This window comes from Fundulus heteroclitus, unplaced genomic scaffold (assembly GCF_011125445.2).
Source record: "Fundulus heteroclitus isolate FHET01 unplaced genomic scaffold, MU-UCD_Fhet_4.1 scaffold_53, whole genome shotgun sequence".
Taxonomy (NCBI): Eukaryota; Metazoa; Chordata; class Actinopteri; order Cyprinodontiformes; family Fundulidae; genus Fundulus; species Fundulus heteroclitus.
The window spans coordinates 1632900-1656886 of NW_023396956.1; the positions used below are offsets into that span (position 1 = coordinate 1632900).

The 23987-nt window shown below is 43.3% G+C and overlaps 1 protein-coding gene across 3 annotated transcripts in view; it reads left to right on the forward strand.

Moving 5' to 3' along the window:
- The window catches only part of LOC105921769 (myosin light chain kinase, smooth muscle), a 70813-nt gene that overhangs the window by 26077 nt on the left and 20749 nt on the right, over nt 1–23987 (forward strand). For all 3 annotated transcript variants that reach the window (XM_036132611.1, XM_036132613.1, XM_036132612.1), the window contains 8 exons: nt 36–191; nt 5448–5570; nt 7297–7494; nt 7601–7808; nt 7889–7933; nt 9116–9196; nt 12176–12984; nt 19786–19902. In XM_036132611.1, the coding sequence (XP_035988504.1) occupies nt 36–191; nt 5448–5570; nt 7297–7494; nt 7601–7808; nt 7889–7933; nt 9116–9196; nt 12176–12984; nt 19786–19902 (1737 nt within the window). The remainder of the gene's footprint in view (nt 1–35; nt 192–5447; nt 5571–7296; nt 7495–7600; nt 7809–7888; nt 7934–9115; nt 9197–12175; nt 12985–19785; nt 19903–23987) is intronic.

The window sequence follows — 23987 nt, forward strand, 5'->3', positions numbered from 1 at the left end:
CATGAAGATGACAACGTCTCTTCTTCCTCCTCCAGGCCGTCCTCTTCCTCCTAGGACTTGGACCTCACATGCTGGGGGTGTGACTGAGCTGGTGATCCAGAACGCTTCCTGCCATGATGACGGTGTGTACACATGTGTGGCGAAGAACATCCATGGCCAGGCAGAGAGCCACGCCCGGGTCCAGGTCAAAGGTCAGGAGCTTTACAGACAATATGATGAAGAAAGGCTCAGTTCTCCTGCCTGTTGAACTAGGATACAATAAAAAGTTCTGTCTGATTATGGCTTTCAGATGAAAATATAAGGTTCAATTATTCAGCAAATTAGAATAAAAATAAGACCCATTAAAAATATCTATAAAACTGACATTTTTAGCTGTGACCACATTATATTTTGTACTCAGTCATGGAGGAGTCTACTGAAAGCTACAGACATCCTCCACAAGGTGATTAAGCTACAACACATTTAAGTTGGCCGTTCACAGAATATTACTGGAAAGCTTTGTAGAAAGAACATTTTAATGGAAAAAGCAACAGGAATAATCATAGTCTGAGCAAAACCCCTTCAACAGTTTGGGGGAATTTCAGAAGTCACAACATGCAGACGTCAGCAGGACATCAGCTACAACTCTCACGTTGCTCCTCTACCAGAGACAACATCTGCAGCGTCTCCACCGGGCGAAGGAGAAAAGGACTGGACAGGTTCTCAGTAGTCCAGTCCTCTCTTCAGATGAAAGTAGAGTTTACCTTCCAGTTTGGAAATCAAGGTCCCAGAATCTGGAGGAAGAGTGAAGGGAACAAAATCCACGTTGATCGAGGTCCACAATGAGGTTTCCACAGTCAGCGATGGTTTTGGTACCATGTCATCTGCTGGTGTTGGTCCACTGAGTTTTATCAGGTCTAAAGTCAGTCCAGCCGTCCACCAGCAAACTTATCACTACGTTGACGTTTGTTTTTTAAAATCCTTTGTGCTCTTTAACTGTTAAACCAGTCATCTCCATCTCCAGCATCCTCTCCACTCTGTCTTCTCAGAATATGTCCAGACCATCTCAACCCTGCCTCTCTAACCTTATCTCTAAACTAGCCAACCTTAGCTTTTCTTCTGATCTGCATGTTGGTCCTTCCCAATGAAAATCTCCTTCAGCTCAGAACCACTGTGTTCAGTTAATTTATCACAGCAGGTCTCACTATTGTCTCATGAGACTTTCCCTTCAATCTTAGAGCCGTCCTTCTGTCACCGATCCCTCCTGGTTCTCTTCTCCTTCCACCTCAACCTTCAGCCCCATTTTCTCACTCTCCACTGTTTTCACTGGTTAACTGCAGGTGTTTGAGCTCAGCTTTGTTCACTACTTCAGCTCCTCCCAGCTTCATCTTTGCTTCTGCCACAGATTCTGTTTTCTGTTGTCTGTTATCTGTCAGCCGATCCATCCCTGCTGCAAACACGAACGGGTTCGCTCAGAGCTGATCCCTGGGGTAACTCCACCCTGAACCCATCAGGGACGCTGAATGCACACCTCACCACTGCCTCACTCTCTTCATTCACGTCCTCTTCTATTCTCACATATTTCTGCCACACCAGGCGTCCTCGTGCAGAACCATCTCCCCATCATATGCTTTTTCTAGGTCGATACAGACCCACATAAGCTCTTATTGACCTTCTCTGCACTTGAAGAGCAAATTCTGCTTCTGTGGGACAATTTCTGGACATGAAACCCAAACCCCTGCTCACCGTTTCTATTCAGTTTTATTCTAGATCAGTTAAAGACATGACTGGGGGAGATTTTTCATGTCCATTAATAACACCTTTACAACTGGCTGTTCGTGACTTAAAATAAATTTGTTACTAAAACAAAATGAAAGTTGCTGAAAGATTTGTTAGAGAACCTACAGATCTGATTACATTTTATCACCTTTAATGGGTTGATTGTCTCTCAGACATGTAGCAGTGAGATTAGCTCTAGTTTTGTTATTGTCACATGAGAAGTTGATTGTAACTAATTGGTTATTTAGAGTCTTATTTGTCCTGTTGGTCTGATTGCATGACCAGGCCTGTATTTATACAGGTTTTCAATGTGCTGACTAGCTGTTTATGAAGGACCACAGAAACGTGTTTATCAGGAAGCCAATCATTCATCAGCATTTTAAACAGAAACTATCATCACCGCTTTATAAGGAAAATCAGAGAGGGGGAGGAAAGTCCGCCAGAAGCAGGAAACCCCCAACGAGGCCAGTGTACACACACTCGGCGAAATACCAGCAGATTCCCACAACCTGACCCCGTCAGCCCTCTGAATCCACACGATGTCCATGTGTGGACAACGAGTCGCATCTGAAGACCAAAAGAAATCTGTGGCGTTAATCACGTTTTATTTTCAGTTTAGTTTATTCTCCAAACTATTATAAAACAATCTGACCTGCAAAATACACCGTTTGTTCCAATAAGAAAAATCTTTCTGTACTAGGCTAATTTACCAATAAAAGTTTTTTCTTGTTGCACACAAATCTATGATAATACATTCAGAAATGAGTGCATGCACATCGGTTCATACAAGCTTGATGCTGCCTTCAGGGCAAGAATGCTGGCTCCCCGGGGGGGAAGGAGCCACTGAGTTTGGCAAAACATTCAGTCTGCATAAATGTCCCTCTTTACTTGGCAAAAATCACTCTTAAAACTGTCTCCAATAGTTTTATCAGCTGCAGCTATATTTACTAATCCCTTTAAAATGTCCACTATTTTCCATTTATCAGAGTTGAACTGAAGGTGCCATAAACGAAGGATCAATTGGTTTGATGAACAAAGTCCTTCCTGATTCCTTACATGTTATGAGGGAAAGCAGCAGCCAGAAGAAAATTTCTAAAGTATTTAAAGTCCATCAGAATGCAGAACAAATTATTATTCACAAGCGGAAAACATTTCAGGTAGTTTTTAATCCTCTCATATGTGGAAGAACCTTTTGAAAAAGCTAAGGCCATAGTTGGTAATTCATCTTCTTGATACATTTTGGTTATCTTTTAATGTAAAAAAGCAGTTTTAGCTGCTAGATTTTCAACTGGATTGGATTACAGAGATCTTTTTTCACATGGAAACTGACATGGATAACAAGGTCAGTTTGCATAAAATATGTTTCACAATGACTGGAAATGAAGAGACTTTATATCTTTGGGAACGTTTAAATTGATACTGAGTAGGTTTAAGCTTAATTCTCTATATGCACATGTTGTTTTTAGTTTTCTGTTAAATGTATTTTTTTATTCTTGTTGTTTTTATGTTTTTTGTGTGCAACGTAGTTCTACAGCGGCTCCCTATTTAGACCAGGACTTACTTTAAAAATATGTTTTAAGCTCAGTGGGATCTTCCTGGTTTAAATAAGATAGATAAAATGTTTCTGCTTTGTAGAGCTTATAAAAATTTATCTCTTTCTGTGTTTTTTTTCTCTGACTCTCCTCTTTGGTATGTCTGATATGTACACAGAAGAAAAAAAAAACACTTCAGTACGAAAGTTCAGCTTTTCTCGTGCACAAGCGTTTATTCTTGTTTGTTCACACACACTCAGCGAGCAGACCATTAAAGTTGTGTGCCAGATGTTGGGAGGAAAAGGAAATCCTTTCTCCTTATAAGGAGAAGGCTGAGTGAGAAACACTGTGATGGTTTCCGACGCTGACTCTCCTCCTCGGCTCTAAGAACATTCCCAGTTTAATAGGAAGTCTGTGGAAGCTGCTGCTGGAGGGATCAGAGATCTGATCTGGAGTCAGCTGGACTCATCTGAACACATTTGGGACAGAACAAGAATCTGTTGGTGATTTTGTCCATCAGTCCGAGCCTAGAAACACTCACATGCACGCACACAAGCTTTTAGATACATCATTGTGTGGACCTTCAATTGACTTCCATTCATTTTCTATTGTTTTTTTCCCCCTTAACCCTACAGGTAACCCTTACCTAAACTTAATTCACACTTTAGCTCTAATACTAAAGATTTCTTTAGGTCCACTGTGTGGACCTTGGAAAATGTCCCCACAATGCCAAATTTCCCCACAACTTTGGTCTATTGTCAAGCTTTGGTCCACACAACGATAGACAAACAAGTACAAACACACACATGTACATCCTTGTTTAGTATGCATAGTGAGGACCGTGTCTTGACTTCCATTCACTTTCAAGCCTTTCTATGGCCTCACCCTGACACCTTAGTCCTTAACAGCCCAGAAAAGAGCGAGGACCAAAAAAGGTCCTAATTTTACATTAAAGTCCTCAATTTACAAGTAAAATGAGCAATAAATAAATAAATCCAGACTCCTGACACCTATAGATGTGATCAGTGTTCAGTGTCTGCTGGTTTCTGCACACAGACTAATGCAGCAGAAGAGGTTCTGCCTTAAAGTAAAACTCACAACATCTGACTTTAATACCATCTGGGTCACATTTACTTAGATTAGTCCTGCAGTTTTATGAGGTACTTTGAATTCAATAAAATTTTATTTATATAGCGCCAATTCACAACATGTCATCTCAAGGGTCTTTCCAGAGTCAGACTCCATCAGATCCTCCAGGTTGGTGAGAAAGTTTCCTCTCTAAGGAAACCCAGCAGGTTGCATCAAGTCTCTCCAAGCAGCATTCACTCCTCCTGAAAGAGCGTAGAGCCACAGTGGACAGTCGTCTGCATTGTTGATGGCTTTGCAGCAATCCCTCATACTGAGCATGCATGAAGCGACAGTGGAGAGGAAAACTCCCCTTTAACAGGGAGGAGAACCTCCAGCAGAACCAGGCTCAACTTTGCAATAGTTAATATTACTGTTGAATATGTTGATGAGATCAAATTCCTTCTTTTCCCCCTGAAGTGTCATTGTGATCCATCCAGTACGCCTTAGCCTTCAGCGTGTTGGACCCTACAGTCTGTGCTGGATGTCAGGGGACAGAAAGATAATTTCAAGAATCTTCATTGTAATTATGCAGCCATACATAAATGTTGCTAAGATGTTGAATGCACGCGTTTACAGATTAACTGAAATCTGCTCTCCTGCCAAGTGTCAAAGTGTTGATCTGCTAAAAATAAAAACCCTCAACATAGAAATTAACTCCAGATACAGCAGAAATAAAATTAAGTGAATGAAGGTGGCCAGTTCGGACGTTGGTGGTAATGATGCTTCTGGTGAACCGATGATTTCTAGATGTTCTGCTGGGTGTGAAACTGAAGGATGTTTCTACATGCTGAGGCTCTCAGGGAATAACATAACCAACTTTATCAGCTAGTGGTGCTTTTCTCCAGAAGGTTTTACACGTTACTCTGCTTCTCTACACCTGATTTGACCTTCATGGGTTTGGATCCGGTGTTTCGGTGCAGGGACCCGATTAGAACGTGTTAGTGGAAGTTGTCAATCTGATGGGTTACAGTAGAGCAGCTGATTTTCTGACTGTCTCTGTTTCTTCTTCATGCGTTTTCTGCACGGCAGGCGTGCTGCAGTCACAGAGGTCAGAGGTCGCAACAGCAGGTCGGGCTCCTCGCTTCACTGTCCCGCTGAGCGACCTGAAGGTGATGGACGGCAGCAGAGTCTCCATGACGGTGGAGCTGAGCGGTACGCCCGGGCCGTGTGTGTGTTGTTTAATGTGTGTGTGTGTTGTTTAGTGTGTGTGTGTGTGTGTTGTTTAATGTGTGTGTGTGTGTGTGTGTATGTATGTGTGTGTGTGTGTGTGTGTGTGTGTGTGTGCGTGCACGCTGTGGTATTTCCTGTCTGATCTCCGGGGACACGGTGCAGATGAGATGAAGACAGATTGACTGTAGTCCTGCCTCTTCATTTCCGCTGTTTGTGTTTGTCTTGTTGTTGGGACAGAGATGTGGTCGGGCCTCACAAGATCAGAAAATACATGCCGGCGTCTAGGTAGAGTTAAGGTTAGGGAGAGGTTAGGTTACCTAGCAGCTAGCTGCATGTTAGCGGAGTTATTTTAGGTCCCAGTTGAGATCCGTGGCATTAACTCTAGAAAGAAAGACATGCAGATGATGTTTGTGTATCTGATGTTCCTTCTCTGCAGACTGAAGCTCAGTCGCCCGTATCATCTCCCCACTGTGTGTGTGTGTCTGTGTGTGTGTGTGTGTGTTATATAATGAGTTTCCACAGACTCCCGTCTCCATATAAGCTGTTTGAGGATCGGTCTGCAGCTCTCTTCTGTCACTCAGTTTTAACACGACCGCTTCCAGGGTCTCCCTGTTTTTATTGCCGTTAGGCCACGAGATTTATTCCCCCTCCCACAGAAACGTAGCAAACATCTAGAGACGGGAGCTTCTTTCAGACGGACAGAAAGACAAAATGTTCTCAGGACATATAGGTCCAGGTTTCTGCTTCTAACTAAGTAGCTCACTAATTTTGCCAGAGATGCACAACAACAACAGGTCTGTTCCCAATGAAAGGTGGAATAACGCCGAAAGCAGTCAATATAAAGCTGATTACATTTCCATGGGACGGCAGTGACAGTCGCTCTATAAAACCCATTTTATGTTGTTTTTCTAGTTAAATCCACTGAGCTATATTATACACTGGAGTGCTGATTTTGCTGAAAAACTGAAGTCACTGGCCGCCATCTTGCTACTCCCTACTCTCACAGAATCCCACAGGATTTGGCTGCATCAACAAGCAGTTTTCTGGCTGTGTGAAAACGATTCACAGGTAATTCTACAGTCAGTGGATGTACTAACACTATCAACTACTAGGAAATTAGGTGCTGAAATATTTTACATGTTATTCATATTAAATATATATATATGTGTATATATAAGTATGTGTATATGTATATATGTATATATATGTATACACATATGTAAATATATGTTTTTGTATATTGTTATTTATATATTTATAAATGTTAAATGTATATATTTAAATAAATAAAATGCAAAATATTTCAGCACATGACTTTCTCAGTACTCTATAGTTTTAGAACATAACATAAAAGTATATGGCATTTGACATTTTAAAAGTCTTAAGCCCCCCCCTGAACATGAGAAAATCCTCGCTATTCGATGCTGTAGCGCACATATTCCCTAGTTACTGGGGGGAAATAGGGAGTACCAATATGGCGGCTGGTGGCTTCAAAGCGACTCATTCAAACAGACGGTGATTAGCACTCCAGTGTATTTTATAGCTCAGTGGTTAAATCCTGCATCCTGATCAGGGCTGGTAAATTAGAGAGCAGACTTTGCACAGACAGAGTCTTCTCGTTTTTATCACAGAGGTTGCTGACATTCTGTGATCGGTCCACTTCATGAAGGACTCTGAGATGTTCTGATGAAGCGTTTCTGGCCTACAGGTGAGCCCCCGCCTCTCGTTATGTGGCTCCACAATGGACAGGAGGTCTCTGAGTCGGAGGACTTCCACCTCCTCAGGGAGGAGAACCGCCACACTCTGCTGATCCAGGAGGTTTTCCCAGAAGACACTGGGACCTACAGCTGCCGGGCCTGGAACCAGTACGGAGAGGACCGGACCCAGGCTCGGCTCATCGTGGAAGGTGAGCTGCGGTCACCAGTGGACGAGGCGACTGAAACGTAGAAAACACGATGCTAGACGTCACACGCCCGTCTGGCTGCGGCTTTCAGCTTCTGTTTGTGCTGCAGAGCCTCAAGACGGCGTCCAGCCCTGGTTCATCACAAAACCCAAACCGGTCAGCGCCGTCACGGGTCAGCACGTCCTGCTGTCCTGTGCCGTCGCCGGAGACCCGTTTCCACATTACACATGGACCAGAGCCGACCAGAACCGAGCGCTGAGCTCCGGGGGGGACTACGAGCTGCTGCAGAAGGAGGACGTCGTCTCGCTGCTCATCAGGTCTCTCAGTTGTCCACATGTCCGCCGTGGCCGAAAGGACGGGAGGGAACAATCTGCTGTCTCTGCTTCTTCTTTTCCAGACGGGTCCGAAAGCATCACGCAGGAGACTACCTGATCCGCCTGAGGTGACGCAGCAACACACGCGTAAACCCGAACTGAGCAAGCAGGCTGGAATAATCCGTTATGATCTACAGCTCAGATCAGAGGATTAAAATCCCCCTCCCCCTCCATGAATCTGTCCATAATCTGTCATCGCTGCAGTCGGACCGCCGCGCGTCCTCAGCCTCTCATTTGTAAAATATAAAATACACCAACATGTTCTGACCCTAAAGAACCTGAAACGTCGTGACTTCCTGCTGCAGCATCTGGAGCTTCATCAGAGGCAGAAAATGCTGCTAACACAGACCGGCTGCGTTTAATCTGAAGCCAGCGGGTCGTTGAAGAAACAGGAAGAGTTTTACCTTCCTGAGCTTTTTACTGTTTCCTGTCAGAGTGACAGCATCTTCATCCTCGAGGATTAGTTTTATATTTTGCCGGTAAACTCATTACTCTGAGTTTACCGGCAGCTTAAAATAGACTTTATTGATCTCACAGTGGAGAAATCCACGTGTCACATCGTCTCTTATAATTAATGAAGGTGCCAAAAGGAGAAAAAAGGTGCATGAGGTATAGACAGTGCGTCCACATATATACAGTGGATCGGGAAAAAAGAAAAAGAAATAAAGTAGAGATTTAAGCTTGAGGACACATCTGTAGATTTAGGTCTGGCAGTTTCCAGAAACAGGAAAAAGCACCAAGAATCCATTTCATGCTGAGCTTTTAGTGCTTATTCCACAATTCCACTTTCAGAACTACAATATTAACAGAAATAAAAACATCAAGCATCAAATCTATATTTTTCTAGCCCTCCTGCCTCGATCGGTCGTGAATTATTTACATCCCCTGGCCACTTTATTAGGTACACATGCCTCTTAATCAATGAGCCCATCACATGGCAGCAACACGGTGGGTTTAGGCATCCGGCTGTGATGAAGATGAAAGTAAGCATTCGGATGGTTCTTATTCCAGAAACTGCTGATCTACAGGGACTTTTACTCACAACCACCTCACAGGTTTACAGAGAATGGTCCAAAGGCAGAAGATGTGCAGCAAGCAGCAGTTATGTGGACAGGAAGGTTTTTCATACAAACGATAGAGGTTCAGTGATTTACTGACGTGACAAAGCCGCGGTCTGAATTCAGCTCTGAGCGCTCTGGATATCTGGGGCTGAGGAACCGTTTCAGTGACTCTCAGGTTCTGTTTGTCAGGAATAAAGTGGGAGAGTGCAGCGCTGTGGCCCAGCTGTCCGTCACTGAAGGAGGACGAGGAGGAGGAGGAGGAGACAGGAGGTGAGAGGAAGGATACTTTTTTCAGCTTAACTGTTTCTGCAGCACGTCACCGACCTGAATGACGTTGATTCTTAACTTCTTATTGATTATATCAAAGGACAAATACAACGTGCAGAAATCACAGTAAAATGTCTCTGCATCAAAACCAGCAGAGGTGCAGAAATATATGAATTCAAACCAAAGAAAGCTTCCCAGGTCTGTGGCAGATAGCTGAATCTCAACATGCCGCCAATAATATGCTGCATTTATAATACGTTTATATGCTTACTGTTAAAGCAGATATTAAGAGCTTTGTGTGCATATTGTTTTATGTCAGAGCTGTAAATATTTATAACCAGCTTTGAAATGTGTAAAACTGACTCCATACAAATACTAATTAGTCACAATTCAGTGAGATTCAGTGCATCACGATGCAGCATGTAGCCAAAAAGAGTAAAATAATTCTGAAGAAAAGGATGAAAGTGTCTGAGACGTTGTGAACCTTTTAACCAGTTAACACCTGATAGTCGGACAAGGCTACACTGCAAAAACCGAACTAAAAATAAGTACAATTTTCTTAAAATTAGTGTATTTTTCCTTGATATAAGCAGGTAAATAAAATGATCTGCCAATACAATAATATTTTTCCACTTAAAATAGGAACAATTTATCTCCATCATCTTATTTCATGTGCAGTATATCTAATTGTCTTATTTTAGGGGTCAAAGTACTCATTCCATTGGCAGGTAATCTTATTTACTGCGTCAAATCAAGGACAAAAACACAACTTTTAAGAACATTTTACTTATTTTTAGATCCGTTTTTGCAGTGTACCGTATTAGTTTGTCATTACTTTACGTCTCATAAGGGCAGTAATTCAAAGACGTTTAGAGGTGGAATAAAAAAAGCTGTATACACCCCCCACACCCCCACCCCCCCAAGCATGGTTATAGGAAACATGTTCTCTTGTCTCCTAAAGCATTTTGCACAGCATCAATCACCAAACATTCTTACGCTTCCACACTTGATTAAGGGAAATGTTCTTAAAATGAGTCTATTTGTCCTTGATTTAATCAGATTATCAGCCAATGGAACGAGTATTTTTACCTCTAAATACATTAGATATCCTACACTTGAAATAAGATGATGGAAGTTGTTCTTCTATTAAGTGCAAAAATCTTATTCCATTGGCAAATAGTCTTATTCACCTGCTCAAATCAAGGACAAATACGCAAATTTCAAGAACATGTTACTTACTTTTATCCAATCGACTTATTCAAACTTTAAAAAATGTCAGAAAACTTGCTACATTGCAAAGCTGCATGAGACAGCAGCGTGGCCCATAGAGGCTCTGGAAGAGAGTCCGTCTCCACCTCCGTCAGCTTCTCTGCTGATGTCATGGCAGGAAAAGCCCAGAAACACATGCAGTATGCACCAGCATGGAGCAACCTGACCAATGAGCACTCAACAGGTGGGCTGGCTAACGCCGCTACCTGTACAGCCATGTGTCCACGCAGAGAATGATGCACTGTTGTCATTTTGAAAAAGAAAAACTGATTAAAATATGGTTATAATTACAGGTTTCACCGTACGGCAAAGAAAAAAACATGAAAAGACAGGAAATACATAAAAATTAAAGCAATAGACAGTGAGGAATGGAACCGTCCCAGCGCTGGTTTTCAAAAACAGGTGATGAACAGGTACAAATCACAGATTGGCTCAAAGGGGGATTAACAGAGGAGGATCGTGATGCTCTGATCTGTAGAGAGTAAGGAGCAGGATTAAAATCACGATAAATGTGTCTGAATGAGAGAGAGAGCTGGAGGAGGGAGACTGCAAAGATTAGAAGTACTGGAGGAGTTAAAGTATCATTAAAAGCAACTGAGGTGAAGAATAGTGCAAGAAAGACTGAAACAGAGGGTTAACAATATGGTGCACTGCAAAAAGAGAACTAAAAGTAAGTAAAACTTTCTTAAAAGGACTGTTTTTGCTCTTGATTTGAGCAGGAAAACAAGAAGATTTCCCAAAGGAATTAGAGTTCAAGAACGTTTTACTGACTTTTAGTTCCCTTTTTGTGCCGTTTAGTGAGATGTGGCGCTGCACAGTTTGGAGACGGCCGTGCTAACAGAGAGACAGAAGCTGAAAATGTTCAGATTTCTACAGGAAGTGACCAAGATGGACAGACTTAGACATTGTTATATCATGGATTTAATGACGGAGGACATGCAGGCTGGTGTGACGGAGGAGGAGGCTGAGATGTTGGCAGAAGATCCTCTCTGGTGGGCCTTAAAAGGAGCAGCTGAAGCACGAAGCAGAAGATACACTAATCATTAGTTATGTTTCTGACTTTTCAGTCATCAGGCTGTACAGGAACAGGCCAATAAAAACGTTTCCTGTGACGGTTTCTCTCTCAGCTTCATGGAAACTGTTACATCAAAATGATGCTGCTGACGCTCTAAAACCGAATCAGGCAGCTTAAAGTTGATTTTGTTAAAATGATTTCTCTATAATCAGGCGTTAAGTCCTGCAGGCGGCTGGTTGACGCGTTTCACCGCATGCAGACGGTCAGATGTGGTTCTCCCCGTTTATTACGTTCCTGTTGTCATTCAGCCGTTCCGTTCCCAACCCTCCCTCTGCTCCCATCCATCCGTCTGTTTCATGTCCAGCAATTCCCAAAGCTTCTCTAATCTGCGTATCAGCCCGACCAATCAGAGCCGCTGCTTCCTCTGCATGCATCCTCCGGTCCGCTGCAAGGAACCATCTGCAGCGTCCAAACCAGCAACGGCACAGAGCGAGGTGAAGAGGAGTCCCGGCCGTGAAAGGGGCCTGATGAAGATCAGTTCATTCATGCCCATAAAAGGAAAGTTGAGTCACCTGTGATGTAACGAGCAGCCGGAGCTGAACTCCTCATCCTCCTTTTCCTGGCTCCTGGGGGGCGGAGCCTCAGCTGTGTTTATTCTCTCTCTTTCACTCCATCTCTCTCTGTGCTCGTTCCTCCAGAGCTGCAGCAGCAGAAGGAAGTCCAGGAGAAGGATCAGCTGGAGCTGCCTCGCTGAGAGGAGGTGACAGAGGAGGAGGAGGAGGAGGAGGAGGTGAAGGCAGCAGGGTCAGTCTGCAGAGGCAGGAGGCTGGTGAGGACCTCCACCTAGAGGAGCAGGAGAAGAAGGAGGAGGGTCTCCAGGCTGCTCCCCGAGGACTCCTCAAACGCTGCGTGGAAACGAGGGAGCGCGGCGAAGAGGAGCTCCGACAGAGGGAGGCGCAGCAGCTGGACTTTCGGTCGCTGCTGGGACGCCGAGAACTCCCGAGCAGCCGAGCCGACGCCGACCCCAACGCCCAGCAGATGGATTTTAAGGCCAACCTCAGGGGCGTCAAAGGCAAGGCGGAGGAGAAGGCCAACTCCCCGCAGCAGGTGGACTTCAGGAGCGTGTTGGGGAAGAAGGGCGCCGCCGGCGGCAACGGGGGCAAGCCGGCCGAGGCGCCGTCCAAGAGCCCGGCCGACTTCCGCTCCGTCCTCGCCAACAAGAAGAAGACGGCGAGCCCCGAGAAGAACGGAGAGAGCGAGAAGGTGAACAACTGCGTGGATGGAAGCGTTCACGGCCAGAAGAGCGAGGCAGGAGGAGGAGGAGGAGGAGGAGGAGGGCTGGTCCCAGAGTTCGTGGAGAAGCTGAAGGACGTGACGGTGCTGGATGGTCAGCGGCTCCGGCTGGAGTGCCGCCTGGCCTCCGCCGCCGCCGCTGACGTCTCCGTCACCTGGACGCTGGACGGGAAGACCATCAAACCGTCCAAGTTCATCATCCTCGCCAACCAAGGTCAGAGTTCACACACACACACACAGTCAGACATGAAGGTAGAGATCAACAGCGTGGAGGAGGGCTTGTTTGTTTGGGGTTTGGTGGAAACTGTGCCGATGGAGGAGGAGGAGGAGGAGCAGCTGCTGCCGAAGCTCATAGGATTCAGACTCTATTAATAGATCTCAGATGTGAAACAAAAGAGCGTAGAGATGCAGGATGTGATGTGAGACCACCAAGTATTGCTGCTATTTCAGAGGGGAAAGATCACTTTACACCGACAGCATTAACTGTGCTCAGGGCCACATTCATCAGGAGCCAGTTCAGCCTGAGGGCCACGGAGCTGACGTCTCCATGCCCCCCAGACCAAAACAAAACGTCCCCCTAAAACATAAAAATGAGCTGTAAACCGTCCTGACCTGGTCTAATATCTGATTCCAGCAGGGGGCGCTGTCTGTGTTCTGGAATATATTACAATAAAAGATTTCCTTAGCGGTTAAGAAAAGTCAGTGTTAGTTATGCTGGGTTAGGACTCTCTCTGTTTTCTGATGTAACCGATGCTCCACGCTGCCCCCTAGCCGCTCATCTCGGTATTTACCTCATTTCAGCGCTGCGTCCACAGCAGCGTCTCTGCATGTGGGGCCACCAGATGTCTCTGTTCGCAATAATCAGTGAGACATCATCGTTTTTAATAGAGCAATATTGTAAAAAACTCTGATTCCTTTAGCAATAAAATTCTGTTATAAACTTTTGTGTCTATACATTTAAGTCTGCCAGGAAACTAACAAGCTCAGTAACTAAATCCTCCTGAGGCGTCTTGATATTGAACATCTGAAATCGCACTGAGCATGCTCAGTACGCTCTCAGCAGACAACTGTGGGGCACAAATCCTACGGCAACATGCTCAGATTGTCCAATCAGAACACTGGAAATGTTACGTTTACGTTCTGCCTGATAGTCTGAGACAATCTAGGCAGATTTATTACATTTCAGCACAACAACAATGCAAAGTGCTCTACATGATTAAAACATTGGAAAATAAAAAGCAAGTAAAAAACAGTTGGACTAAAATATAGGAAACTAAAAGCAAATAATAATCTATTGGTGGTTGTCCTTGCTGGATCAATGAAGGATTGATGTGAATCTTTTCTGTTCAATAAATGTACATTATTAGTGAGCCTTTATTTGTAATTTTATGTATAAAAATTTAATTATTTATCCTATATAAAATGGATTTTCTAGTGTGTTGGTTTATGCTAATTTATCTGTTTTATTTAAAATTTATTCTAAGTCAGGTTGTATGCATCACAAAAAGATTAGTTGCTGCTAATAGGAGTTGAGTTTTTATGCCCCACTGAATTTATCGTGCCAGAAACGCCACACCACTACGCTGTAGAAAATATTTCCTTTTCTACCGTCTCTGCGGTTTATTATGCTTGAAGCCGTCGTATTTAAAGCCAAAACTGATTGTTCTGTATTTTCTGTCAGTCTCACCTGAGCGTGATCAGTGGACATCCAAGCAGGCAGAGTGATGAGCGTACAAATGCCACAGATTTCAGTTTTTATGCAAAATATTAAAGCTTATAAAAGATTATCCAATTTCTTTCATTTAAAATAGAAGAAAAATTACAATTATCACTTCTTTGGCTAAAATTATATAACACAATGACTATTACTATTACTACTTATGGGTTGTAAACATCAGCTTAAGCTAAAACACTAAATAATCCCTCCCAAAAGATATTTTTTGTGCAGAATGTGAAACTTTAATGGTTCTGATCTTTATCAGGAAGCAGAACAATAACAAGCTGTTAGTCGGTCCGTTAGTTGGGCTCCATAACAGACTTCAACTCGCTTCCTTAGTTTTCTCATCATGACACCTGTCTGATGCTTTTGAAAGCAGAAAAATGTACAAACTGCTGAATTTTTCTTCCAAGAGGAATGGGATAAGTGTTGTAGCATTTATTCAGCCAGCTGATCAGCAGTGAGCAGCAGCAACAGGTGGGGGATGGGGCATCCTCGTCTATGGCCTGCGTCCTGCAGCAGCAGCAGAGCTTCAGTCAGCTGTAACTCAGTGAGCAGCGCCTTCAGACACTCTTAGAGGTTCACGGCTTTCATTCACTGAGTTTCCCTCCTTGATGCTGTGAGGCGCAGCAGATCTTTACCTCTCAGAGTCTCTGCTCCTCTCAGATTCTCTGCTGTCATCGTTCTTTCCTGCAGCGTGGAGCAACAACCTCAGTTTTTCTGGCCATCCTCTGCCTCTCACACCTGCTGTTGTGTTTGCAAACTCTTTAGTTCTCTCTCTTTCTGTTTGTTATTCAGTCTGCAGCAACTGCAGTTAAAAAGCGCTCTGGGTGGAGTTTATGTCGACAGTGGACGTTTTAGGTGCAATAAAGGCCGTGAAATGTGCTTTAAATGTTTGTACAGTGTTAAGATATTTTATTAAAATTAGGTTTCCTGTCAGGAAATCCAGAATGGGGACCCAGAATTCACCCCACAGACAAAGTTGCATTTAAAAGGTGTATTTGAACCAGAAACCTGGATGCAATCAGGGAACCTCTGGAGGATGGTTTCTGGTAGAACGGCCGAGATCAGTTCCCAATCCAAGGGGCAGGCGAGGGTCATACTCAGATAATCAGAGGTACGAAACAAATCCAAAACATCCGGCAAGCTGATAGGACAGGGTTCAGAATGAAAATCAAAAGAAGTCTAACAAAGGCAGGGCAGGAGAATCCAAGGAACAGAATCATGGTTGAAACGTGGTAATCAGACGTGGAACAAAACTGGACATCTACGGGGAAAAGCGTTCAATAATCTGGCCCCAAACCAGTGGCTGTGGGGTATTTAAGTAAAGCAAAAGTTTGTCTGTTGCACATTTCAGTAACAAGACAATTCAAAGTGCTGAACATGAACAGAACACAAGAAATGAAAATAGAGGAAAGCAGATTGCAGTGAAATAATAGTAGCAGGTCAAGATATAAGACAGGCTGGACTACAAACTAAAACATATAAAGGCAACACTAATAAAAATAGGTTTTTTTAACCTTGATTTAAAGGAACTCAGGGTTTCAGCACTTTTTCAGTCTCCTGGGAGTTTGTTCCAGTTAAGCGGAGCAGAAGAGCTAAATGGTTGGTTCTGGTTCTGGGTAATGCAGGAAACAGGTTAAATAGGATCAACTGGCTATTTAAGAGGTCTGTTGGTACAAAGAAGTACCGACAGAGTAAAATGTCAAATTTCTTTCTCTAAATGTTCCGTCACTGACAAAAGAAGCTAAGTTCATTCCTTCTGGATCAGTGAGAGTAGATAGGAGCTGGAGAAGACATCGTGGTTGTTGCTGCAGTTGTTGTGGGAACACTAGATGTAGACGCGCCTCCTGAAACGTCTCCACCACCAGATCTATAGAGTCACAGAAGGAAGATAAAACTACCGCTTTGCTTTGCTACAGTAACTTCGTCTTACTGCTGCAGGTTTCTTGTAGAAAATAGGAAAACATTAACTTTACAAAAAATAACACCTGTCAAGAACAAACGGGCCATATCAAGATAACAGCTATCAGCATAATATAACGGCCACTGGTTGTTCTAAATGTCTAATATGAACATTAATGTTCTGGGGTCTAATGAGTGTTTAATTGACAGATATGTTCATCAGAGGACTCAGGGTACCTTAAAGGTGTTGAAGTAGAGTAACGGTCAAAAGTTACAGGCCCACTGTGCTATAGGTGTCTTCCTGTTAAAAGAGAGTTGTTCAGTACCACTGTCACCACGTGCTTTCTAAGGAGGAGGGGTTGCTGCAAATAAACTGACTTTATGCTATTTAACAGGCTTCCTTAGATATGATAAATTTTACCAGTTGACTTTATATTATTCACTGATTGCACTGTACTATAAATATAAACAAATTATTATGTAATCAGATCTAAATGTGACTAACATATGTCACAGGTTGTAAATAAGTTAAATTGACCGGACAGAATGTCTGACATGCGTAGAAACACCGCAGTCAGCTACAGTAGAGATCTGCCTGAACAAGTGTGGGACTCCGCGTGTGCGAGTAAATAATCCCTCTGTGTGTTTTTATAACCTTCAGGACGGTCCTGCTTCAATCCTGCTAGCATGCACGCTGAAGGTCAGAGGTCACATCAGCCTCAGACATGCAGGGATGTTGTTGTTGTTGGTGTTATTTGCAGCAGTGAGTCGATATCAGCAGCTCCAGAACCGACGGCATCAGAACAACTAATCATCCCAGGTTTATGCCACAAGTTAAATTTACTCCAACACCGTCTGTGTGGCCGCGCGTTAAATTAGATACGATTAAAACTAACAATCGTCTACCAGCGATTATACTCAGAAATCTATTATTTCATCTGTGGGTGGGAATCTTTAAGAGGACTAATGCAATTATAGTTTGATTATTGAGTCCTGATTACCAGCCACTGTCTAAGAATGAGGAGCTCTACGCTGTACCAAACAAAGCAGAAAAAACAGGATGAATTAAGCTGCAGTTTTCTTATTACCTTGGTCTCATCATGCTGTGAATGGTGCCTTTATCGCTCTCATTAATCATTTATTTTGGTGATTTACACACGATTGTGGGACTCACGTTCAGCTGGAAAGTCCTGTTACGGTATGGCGGGTAAATATTCTGGTGAGCAGATCAGCGTCTTTGTGATGTAATAAATATGTTCATCTAGGGCTGGACGACATAGAAATAAAGCATATCGATAAAATAGAAATCACACTGATCGATGATTATTAACCAATTCAAAACATTTATTTTTAAGTGCAGCCCTGACCATTTTATGCTGTTGCCTAGCAACCTGTTTTTAGATAAAGACACAAACACTGAATTCAAACTCAACACTTTATTCAACCAGCTTTTTACCAAAACTGAAAGTTTTTAAAACAGAAAATAGAACATGTTCTCTGAACTCTGTGAAGAGGGCGGAGCTCAGTTCCTGGGTCTGCGTTGTGATTGGCTGGGAGGATATAATGATGTAATATTAACCTACATGGCCAGAATGCAAAAGGAAGAAAATCTGTTATTCTATTGAACTTTTTAATGACATTTTTTTTTTGTCATCGATACACGTTTATTGATGGATGTTCATTGTTATTGAATTATTGTCCAGCCCTACGGTGCATCTGCAGAATCTGATGACCGTAGTAAGATGGCCCACACAAAGTCTGCTTGTATTTAAAGCAGGTGAATGCTGCAGGTTATAAGCCACGCCCCTTTGGTTCTGCAGTCCCAGCCCAATGAGTGCTCACATGACCTCAGCAGGTGCCTTTTATCATGAGAAAGCACAAAGTAATGCTGTGGTTGTGTGATTGTTGTGAGATAATGATCTGAAAGCGGCTCATCACTGTCAGCAGCAGCAGCATCAACCTGCTGAGTTTCTTAACTTTTCCTTCTCCTCCTTTAGGTCCTCAAACAGGAGCTTTTATAACCTGAGTCATTTTAATTAACCACAAGCTGCATGACTCAGCAGAAAATCTACATCTGCTTAAACTTTTTTCCTGTTGGGCCAAAACTGGTAAATTGAAAGCACTCGAGGGCCAAAAGATGAATAAAAATAAACAACATAACCAAAAATATGGTGATTGTTTCCTTTAACATGCCCAACAAAATATGATCACTTCAAAAAACGTATTAAACTGTATTTAGCCGATTTCATTCAATTAATTCCAATCAGATTTTAATGCACCAAAGTCTTCATTTGAGTGAAAGTCGTCCTATTTACTATGCAATTAAAGCGCAGGTAAAAAGCTTATTAAAAGACAAATGTTTTGTGTTGTATCGTACATTCGGTACAACATGGCGGTTCCTCCTTCCAGCTTAACGCTCCTCAGGATGGAGACTGAACAAGTTCAACGTTTGGGGAAACTAGGCTTCTAGCAACTTTATTGCCTGCTATGGTAATAACCGGCAGATGCAGCATCCTGAGAAATCAAAGCATTCATTAGTTTTGCTCCATAAAACCTTTGAGGTTTTAGTCGTGCTGCAGATTTACTGGGTGGTTGGTTTCTGTCTGGAGGGCTCAGTGGGCGCTCTGGCTCTAAGTCATCATGCCAGTGGAGCTGAGCAGCCGTTTAACAACCTGCCAGCATCATGCGTCTCTGCAGAGATGGCAACCAGGACGGAGATCCTGAGACGTTCTCCACCCGTTAGCTCCCAGCTGAGGTTCAGGGGCTTCTAACGCTGAAAAACCGACCCTGGAAACAGATATTTTATTTTCCCTGCAGTAAGAAAACTAGTCTGGTTTCTTTCCACCACGAGATCAAAATGATCTGCAACCATCAGATGTGAGGGAATTAGTTCTCTGTGGATAATCTGTCCTTTCATACCTCAGGCTCAGCAGTCTGAAAGATGAATATATAGCTGATCATTGACTTAGAGAAGCATTGCTGTTTAATGTGTTGTTAATCTCCAGGTCTTCCTTAGACCTCCCTTTAGTCTCCTCGAGGCATCATCTAGAATCCAGTCCCGTCTGACATTTAATCTGTATTGCTGTGGGAAAAAGTTTCTGTTTGAGTATTTTATTCTTTAGAAACATGAACATGCCACGAGGTTATGCTATGTTCCCTTAAAAAGATTTAAAGGGGATAAATGACACAGAATCACCTGAGAGCTGAATCATCTGCTCAGATGATTCAGACAGAATCAGACAGACCTTCAGAGAGTCTGGAGAGCTGCAGATCCAGACCACTTTAAGACAAGTCAGACCCATCGAGGTCACAGGTAGGAAGGTGGAGGAAGGTGGAGGAATGAGGATACGGTTGGCTTCCTGGCTGATAAATGTGCTGTGTGGTGTCTTCCAGGTGGCCTCTGCTCTCTGACCATCGACAAAGCTCTGCCGGAGGACGAAGGCCAGTACAAATGCCGGGCTGAGAACTCTGCAGGCAGAGCAGAGTGTTCCTGCACGGTTCTAGTCGACGGTAAGAACCGAGCTTTAACTATAGCTAAACACGTTTAGTTATCTGCAGATAATCCACCAAGGTCAGGGCTGCACAGAAGGTGAAGGTTTCATTTTTTATTAATTTTCCTCCTGTAGAAAGTGTATGTTCCTTCACAACTCTGAGGAGAACATATGAGGGAGAACCAAAATCACTTTCTTGTTGTCCAACAGCACTTGAAACCAAAAGCCGGATTCATTGTCATTAAGGATGAGAACTAAATCTTCATGTCTGAGTCTCTGAGCTGCAGGAGCTGCAGGTCTGATCTTAGAACAGCTGCAGGTCTGGAGCCTGAGAGTGGCTCAGAAACACCAGGATAAGTCTCCTTCCTGCTCCTCCTGATTCCCAGGATTCCCCGGGAGCCTCCGTCTGTTTGGAGCTTCCTGTAATTACAACAAATGGAGACAAACAAACAGTATTTATCAAAGATCTCCAACGGTTACTGGAAGCAGAGCCGCTGACTGGAAATCAGCTGCTTCTGCATCCTGTTCAGAGTTTTCTGGTCTCCTGGAGGCCCAGAGTCGTCACTAATAAAGTAAAAACAAAACTGATTTACTAGCTTCATGCTTCATGTCTGTTACACTCAGGCTGGTCATCAAGATTAAGCCCCGCCCACTTTTCCAGAGTGAAGCCGGAAGTCCCGCTTGTAGTCACGCCCACTCTGGGGACAAGTTTGTTCAAGTCCCTCCCCTTTCGGTCTACCGTTTTATTTAAGCCCCTCCCCTTTCTTGACGCCATTTTGTTGAACACACAACCTTCCAGTTCCCAGGAAACATAATGAAAATAAACATATAGAAATTAAATCGGACCAAAATGTTCCCGTAAATTCTGTCTATGGAAAGACTATCATAAGATTACACTTCAGATCAGTGACGTCCCGGCGCAGCCTAAGATAAACTTTATTTATAAACTGGCTGATCATCAGTCATATTCCCCTGATCCTATAATTATCAGATTTAGGGGGTGATTTACCTGTTTTTATGGAGCTCCTGTGATGCACAGACGTGGAATAGGATTAATATTTTAGAGATTATTTAGCCTCGTCTCACCTTTAGTTAAATCAGGTTTGGCTATTGCTAAACCGCACCTCAGAGTATAAACTTTAAACACAGCCTCTGACGTCACAGGAAGAGCTGCGAGGATTATGGTTCTGTCACGCAGAGCAAGACAACGACCCCCTGGAGAACGTGCGTGGTTTCACATAAACTGGAGGAAATAAATCAGTTGCCAAAAGCGGGACTAAATGAAGGAAGTCTTGAGAAAGAGACACATTTCACTGACTGATCCCCTTAAAGAAATAACTCTCCTCTTGCATCAGAAATCAAGTGAATATGCCCTAATTTCACCGTCTAGCTCCTCCCAGCCTAACAGGGCCGTGATTGAGACAATCCTCAACTATTTGGAAGAAAGTTTAAAGACACAATTCAGCGCTGGGCTTCATTACAAAGACACCCCAGGCTCTATTGACTCTAGTTACTGGAAACAATCCAAATAGAATCAGAAAGCCGCCTTCACCCCAGAATCCAGGGAAATGCATCTCTTAGGTCCCTTCATAGCGATATCTTTTTCTATCAGAGATTACTTTATTACTGTGCTGATTTGAGAACTAAATTAACCAGAGCCATTGGTGCCCTGAACCCCTGACTCAGCTTTTCCGTTGTAGATAGTAAGAGGCTTCTCTTTTTCTCAAGAGTTTTAGTTTTGGCTTTAATGGGAGGAAACGCTCTGAATCCTCTGTCCCGTGTGAATATAAAAACATACTGCAGCCACGACATGACGGATCGGAAATACACTTAAATCAGTTTATTTGTATAAAATAATAATAATAATAATAATAATAATAATAATGTACCCCGCCTCTCGCCCGGTGAACGCTGGAGATAGGCACCAGCAACCCCGCGACCCCATGAGGGATAAAGCGGTTTGGAAAATGGATGGATGGATGGATAATAATAATAATAATAATAATAATAATGAACTAACCAAACATTATTTCTTGTTGTGGAAAGCTGGGATAAAGGTGTTCTATCCTGCAAGCGTATTTAAAATCAAGCAGAGTTTTCAGGTTAATATATATACCTTCTCATCTAAAAGCTTTTTAAAATGTACTCTTATGTCACAGAAAGCATAATATATACAACTTTATTCAATGTTTTCTCACTCCCCTCCACCGTTGCCGTTTCCGGTTAAAAAGTTCTCTTCAACCCGCAATGAATCATGGGATTAGTAAGGAAAGATACACCAGACCCATCCTTCAGATCGGGGAAAACGAGGATCCATTCATCGCCGCCTACAAATATGTCCTCCGAAGGATGCAACCTTTGAATTGAGACCCAACATGGCGGCCCTGAGGGGGCGTGGCTAGCGGTGGGACTTCAGGGGGCGTGGCTATCTGGGGTGGGGCACCTGTCTCTTTGGAATGTGGGCGTGGCTTATGATGGGAAGTGTCCATGTTTCGTCTCTCCTTCTCCTTTAAACATGAACGTTGTTTTGGTGAATGTTTCCAGCGTCAGAGCCACACCCAGCAGGAGTCGGAGGTGTTGCTTTATTTGCCAACTACAGAAAAGATCAAACTGATGTCCATCAAAAGTTCATCCCTCAGTGACAGATCAGAACCTCATCATCATTATGGACATGGAGCGTTTTCTCTCCACAGCTCATCCTGACTATGTACTGGTCTTGATTTTGGGTTCGTCTGTTTTTCCTCTGTGAATAATTGGTGAATGCATTCTGAGTCTAATCCTGCTTAGTCCCCTGGAACCATGTTGCACTTTAAGAGTTATCTCAGTTTTGGCTTTTCTGGACATTAATCCTGTTTTCTTTGATTTGCTGAAATTCATCTTTTGATTATTTTGATTATTTTGCGTTGCCTGTTTCCTTTTTCCACTTTTCTGTGCTGACCTTTAATGCCTCGTCAGGTTATCCTGGGTGCTTCCGGCCAATCAGCTGCAGCGGCTCGTTAGTGTCTCATTGCTTCAATCTAGTTAGATTGAGAGTATATATTATGAGTATATATGTTATTATTCAGATTTAATGTACTAATTGCTCCCAGCTATCAGTTTTATCATCAGCTGCTGATCCAAGTGCCTCAGTTCATCTGCTGTGCAGCTCAACTGTTGTTGCTAATTCAATAAACTCCCAAAGCTGTGGACAAGTTCACCAGACGAACCAGATCATTCTGCAGCTTTCATGCATTTAGCTGAAGCCCCTTAGTGGAGGAGGCAGGGTTTTGTTTTTTTCTGCATGTTTTACAGACAGAAAAAAACATTCATGTCTTTGCAAAGGAAAAGTCATGTGAACTGTGAGGATGCACCGGTGCAACCAGGAGGAATGAAACGATAATAAAGAGACTCAGGCAGAGCTGGGTGAGCGCTCACTGATCTCACCCTTCTTCTTCTGTTGTTAATATGGTGCGAGGCTGCGGGTTATTTCTGGAGTTTATCTACCAGCAGCAGTTTGCAGGGGCGTCTGGTACCTGTGGTTGAACCTTTTCTGGGTTGTTCTACATCAACGCTGCGTCTGGCCTCACTCTACTGAGTTCTCCTACTGCTCTCCAATCTGCATTGTTTGTTGTTATTTCAGCGTTTAACTTTTTGTTCTCTGTCTTTTTTCTCTTCATAGAAGGTACACCTGGTCTGGTGTTCTGTTAGCTGTGACATCATCAGGGGAGGCAGATCATCCTCTATTACCATCTAACATAGAAAGTACTCCTGGGTCAATGTGAGCTTCTGTGCTTTCTGTGTCTCTGCTCTGTCTTCTCTAACATAGAAAGTACTCCTGGGTCAGTGTGAGCTTCTGTGCTTTCTGTGTCTCTGCTCTGTCTTCTCTAACATAGAAAGTACTCCTGGGTCAATGTGAGCTTCTGTGCTTTCTGTGTCTCTGCTCTGTCTTCTCTAACATAGAAAGTACTCCTGGGTCAATGTGAGCTTCTGTGCCTCTGCTCTGTCTTCTCTAACATAGAAAGTACTCCTGGGTCAATGTGAGCTTCTGTGCTTTCTGTGTCTCTGCTCTGTCTTCTCTAAGCCCCAGTGGGTGGAGGCAGATGAGTGTTCACACTGAGCCTGGTT